Below are 5,171 nucleotides of genomic sequence, written 5' to 3' on the forward strand. Positions count from 1 at the left end.
CTCTTTTCCTTTGCTGCTCTTTACCTATACCTTCTACCACCAAGTCGGTCCATCCAGTGAGCTAAATCCTTCACTGACATCATCAGCATGCTGCTTTAGCTAAAAAAAAAAAAAAAGCAAAATCATGTGGTCTGCATTGGTCCCGATATCTTTTATGACAATGATCCTTTGATCTAATAAATGGATCAAAGGCACAATTTACAAATAAAGATCTAATAAAGAGATCAAAGCCACATTGGAAAAATACACCAGATGCTCCAACTCGGGTATGTGGAATCCCCATTTGAACAATACTACTAAAATAAGGTTTTTACAACAAAAACTTGGATGCTTCTAAAACATTTAATTTCAGGATATTTTACCACAAGAACCTTTTCAGAAATGTAACAAATGCAGAATTTCTACAACAGGAACCATTTACAGACCCTTTTTTTTTGTCATAGGAACCTTTTCAGGAACAAAACAAATGGGGAATTGCTACAGCGGGGCCTTTTTAGGCACATTTTTACCACACAAACCCTTTCAAGAATGTAACGAAAGAAAAATTTCTATTGAAGGAACCGTTTCAAGCACATTTTTACCACAGAAACCACAGCAGGCACATTCTTCAGACACTTTGAATGACAAGAACCTTTTCAGCAATGTAACAAATGGAGAATTTCTACAGCAGGAACTTTTTCAGGAATTTAATCAATGGAAATATTTCTACAGCAGGAACCCTTATCGGACACTTTTGTAACACAGGAAACTTTTCAGGAATGTAACAAATGCAGAATTTCTACAACAGGAACCCTTCTCAGGCACCTTTGTATCACAGGAACCTTTTCTAGGATCAGTTTGGTTGTAACCTAACTTTTCCACTGGGGGAACCAGGGCTAAAATTTTCTGGTACATAGTATCAGGACTCTCTGGACTATGACCGTTTGGGGCGTGGTTTACTAGATTAGCTAACGGCCAAACTGCTGTTTTCCAGTTAATCTTAATTATGCTAAGGCTAGATGTTGTTAATTTCCTTTTTTTAGTTTGATGTTCTATAGAAGAAACCTTTCCAGGCACTTTTTTTTCCCCATGTAACAGATACATTTTTACCACAGGAACCTTTTTAGTAATGTAACAAATGGAGAATTCGTATAGTAGGAACCTTTCCAGGAATGTAGCAAATTGAGAATTTCAACAAGAGGGAACCAGGCACATTGTATCACACGTAGCCCCCGCGAGTATCGAGGTTGCACTGTATTGCGTTCCAGCTGTAACATATAAATGTACAGGCTTGTTGCTTATGAAAGCCGAACGCCACTTCCTTTAGATCACTGCATTCATTCTCTCCCCTATCTAGTTTCTGGGCATCTTGCTGAGCTGCGTCTTCTGGAACCTTCTGGTGGAGATGAGCGAATCGACTGACATGGTGGACTTCAAGATAATCAAGAAGGCTGGATTTGAGTACAACGAGCTGGACCTGTCTGGCGCCGGCTGGTGCATGTGCCTGCCCCGTGTAGGCGGCTACCTGCCTATACCTTACACAGAAGAAGATCAGGAACAAGAACCGGAAGCAGAAGCCCTGACCCCTGATCTCCATTCTGAACCTGTGACCTTGGAGCAGTTACAGGCGAAGATCTCCCTCAGCCAATCGAATGCGGACCAGCTTGAAGAGGATGAGGTCGACAGTTTAGTTAAAAATTGAACCAAGGAGGCGCAAGTTTATTTATATATATTTTTCAATTTAATTGTGATTTTTTTTATTTATATTTTTAGAGCACAGGCTCTTTAATTGCACTGTAAAGTCTTGCACTACACACCAGCTTCAATGGTTTTCACGTAGACCTCATTTTAAAACACTTGATTTAAAAAATCAATTTTTTATTCCATTTTAAACATTTTCTTTTAATATTTATACTCAAAAGGGATTTTATGTGCATATTTGTTGGGTTTTGCTCGTTGTTTTTTTTCCCGTCACGAATCGTTTGATTGACCAAAAAACTGACATTTTCTTGTATATTTTCTTCTGATTTTAGATTTTTAGCCTATTTATTTATTTTTTCAATTAAATACACGGTCATTTCTATTCACCTTTAATTTGCATGTAAGTATTTAAAAGTAGGTGTAGATGGTGGTAGGTGTCATTTCTCTATGGAATCCAAATGTTCCAAACGATTTGTCTATTTGTATTCAATTATTTTTGTTTTACTTTCACGTAACTTGCGTTTCCGTTTGAGTAGGGATGCGTTGATATTAACTCAGGAATTGGTTCAATCGCAAATGTGGTACTAGGTGCAAGTTGACTTTAAATGATGGTAGTCTTTGGGTCAAGAGTTCTTGACGGTTTTCCTCTTGGTCATTGGAGAATGAGGGATTTGAACGTTTTACAAAACAAGCCTTCTGATTGGCCACTTGAGCCGTAAACCAAGCATGATGTCAAATAAATGTTCCGTTTTATTCCACAATGGATTTAAGTACAAACGTCGTATTAATGCATCCCTATTTATTTAATTTTAACTTGCACACTAAGCGGCCACTATGGTAGATTCAGCCGCTAAATAGCCAGTAGGTTTAGTTGTCTATAAAATCGTTAGCGTTATGTAGATATATCGTACGAGGGCGTTTTAGTACCACGTAAAACAATGTAATTACCATTGCAAGATTCAAGTTTTAGCAATACGAGAATAAAGTGGTAATATGGTGGTAAGAAAAATCGCAGCATTTGCGTGAAACATTTTGCTGTTTTGTATAAAATAGATGTGGAGGATTTGGCTAAATTCGATTTATAAGGAAACAGGCATTTGTTCATTTTTATTAGCAAACGAACACTGCAATGGTTATCAAGGAAACCATCAATTCAGAAGAAAAAATCAGACCGAAATTTCGGAAATTAGCGACCAGGGTGTTTCTCAAGAGACTATGAAGATGATGATCAAATAAAAACGGCCCTAAAGGCGACCCTGGCGTTTTTTTCCCCCTCAAACTATTACGACTTTATTCTTGTATTGCTGTAAATTTTAGTTCAAAATCATAAATAAAAAAAAAAAAAAAGGTTTTTTTACGTGCCACTAAAACGCTGCCGTAACTTAGTGCTCAGGACATAATTTTTTTATTTTTTTATTTCGATTTGGGAATTTTAGCCGATGTTGCTGTTGTTCTTTACAATCCCGGGGAAAAAAATCAAAATCAACCCACTGCCTTAATGCTCACGTTTATTCAACTTGTTTATTTATTTTGTCAGCGATAATTCGAGCGATTTTAAAATAGACTTGCGATACAGCAATACAAAACAATTATGGTAATGCGAATTCTTTTGTTTGGTCTGGTTCATGTGCTCTCAGGTGCTGTAACAGCAAGTGCACTTTCAAAAACAAATATAAATTGTTTTAGAACAAAGGATGGGAATTTGTAACTGGCGTTTTATTTCAACTCTGCTTTTGACGACTGCTTGCAGTCATTTAAAAAAAAGAAAAAAGAAAAAAAAAAGATTTTTCTTTTGTGGTAAAACACCTGGACTCTCGTGACAGACGATGTCAAGTCAGACAACATTTGGTACAAATTTCTGCCTCAAAAAACATCCGGTTGTTCAGTGCTTCTGTGGTCATAGACTTCCTGGCGTCTACATACACGTGAACTAAACCTTTTTGTGGTTTTTTTTTTTTTTTGTTGTTGTCATTTTGTCCTGTACAGCTAAAAGTTTGACTTAAAGATGTTAATACAAACTGTAGCCCTATTTGGACAGGATATTTTTACTTGAAAAAATGTTTTACAAGGTGACATTGAGCAAGTAAATACGTCACTCCTTGTTCATGGCGTCGTCATTCTCGTAAACATCGCACGTCAAGTGCAATCAAATAAGGAGAAAAATTGTACACCTTTTTTTTTTCTCCTCCTCCACACTGTTGCTTTAAACTTGTTGCTGAAGACAGAACTCTTCTGCACCACTGGCCTTACAGGGGTAAAAAAATAACTGCTGCAGTCCTTGCCAATAAAATACGACTTGCATTGATCTGTTCCCCCGGCGTGTTTATTTCCCATCACATCCGAGAGAAGTGACTGACGGGTAATTTTTTATTTTAACATCGTCCCACCTTCGTGGTTTGCACCTCTCTAGAAGCCAGCATTGCTTTGTTGCTGGGTGCCACAGGGGGGGAAACTCTGCAGTTGAAGCCTGGAGAAGAAAAACTCCTCCACTCAGTATGGACTTGGAGGATTTGTTTCTGCCCACAGATCCCTCACGATCATGTATGGGAGCTAAATTAGGCTCGAAAAACGAACCCAAAAAAAGTGGTATTCTTATAAAAAAACACGCCAAGGCGTGAGCCAGACGAACCAACGGATCACCCCGTGATGCTTGGACGTGTTCCCTATCATGAAGTACGCTCAGTAATAATTTTTTTTTTACAAGTGCCCTCTCTGAAGCTGGCGAAGAATAACGAGGGTGGCAAGTGGAGTAATTATAGCAGCGGCAGGAAATGAGCCGTGGAGCCAAAATAGCACTTCAACTCAGTGAGAGTAAGAGGCATGGTGGTGATGATGAGAATAAGGATTTAAGGATTGTTGCAAGTGATTATAAAAGTTACTGATTATTACTCCAATACAGCCTTTATTCTAAATCCAGAGGTGAGGTGCAATCAGGTCCCCAAGTATTAACACAGTGATATCGCCTACATGTACCACCAAAATAGATTTTCAAGCAATCCGAAATTTGATTGAATTATTTACACAGAGCTTGGACAGTTCACTGATAAACAGTTTAATGGCCATTTGAGGCCTGGTTCTTCCTTATTTCATTACAGATTGAGGCGATGAAAGGTCTCAAGTCGATTCCAAGTGTTGACTTGGCATTTTCATGGGAACTCTAAATATAAGGTTCTTAGAAATGACGCTGCAAGTGAGGGAGACCGTCATTCATTTAAAAAGAAGTGTCCAGATCTGGCAGAGAAATAACAGAAACATTCAAGCCAAATCAGCAATTCTACACTTGCTTAAAAATGTATTGGAAGACACAGATGTGGTAAATAAAAACCCTTTCACAATATCCAAGTCAAGCCGAGAACACTGTTTTTGGGGTAGACAAATCATTGTCAATGTCTACAATCAAAAGGCACCTTCACGAATGCAAATACAAAGGGTTTATCTCAAGACCTTTTGGGAACACTCAAGACAAGAAAAGCCAAAGGACATCAACAAAA

General features: G+C 38.1%; 1 protein-coding gene across 1 annotated transcript in view; it reads left to right on the forward strand.

The window, feature by feature from the left end:
• LOC310718660 (tetraspanin-15) overlaps window positions 1-3,983 on the forward strand; it is an 11,625-nt gene extending 7,642 nt beyond the window's left edge. The window contains exon 8 of the mRNA XM_083527579.1: window positions 1,337-3,983. Coding sequence (XP_083383705.1) covers window positions 1,337-1,681 — 345 coding nt within the window. The 3' untranslated portion in view covers window positions 1,682-3,983. The remainder of the gene's footprint in view (window positions 1-1,336) is intronic.
• The last annotated feature ends 1,188 nt before the right edge of the window (window positions 3,984-5,171 follow it).

This window comes from Silurus aristotelis, assembly GCF_946808225.1.
Source record: "Silurus aristotelis genome assembly, chromosome: 23".
NCBI classification, from domain to species: domain Eukaryota; kingdom Metazoa; phylum Chordata; class Actinopteri; order Siluriformes; family Siluridae; genus Silurus; species Silurus aristotelis.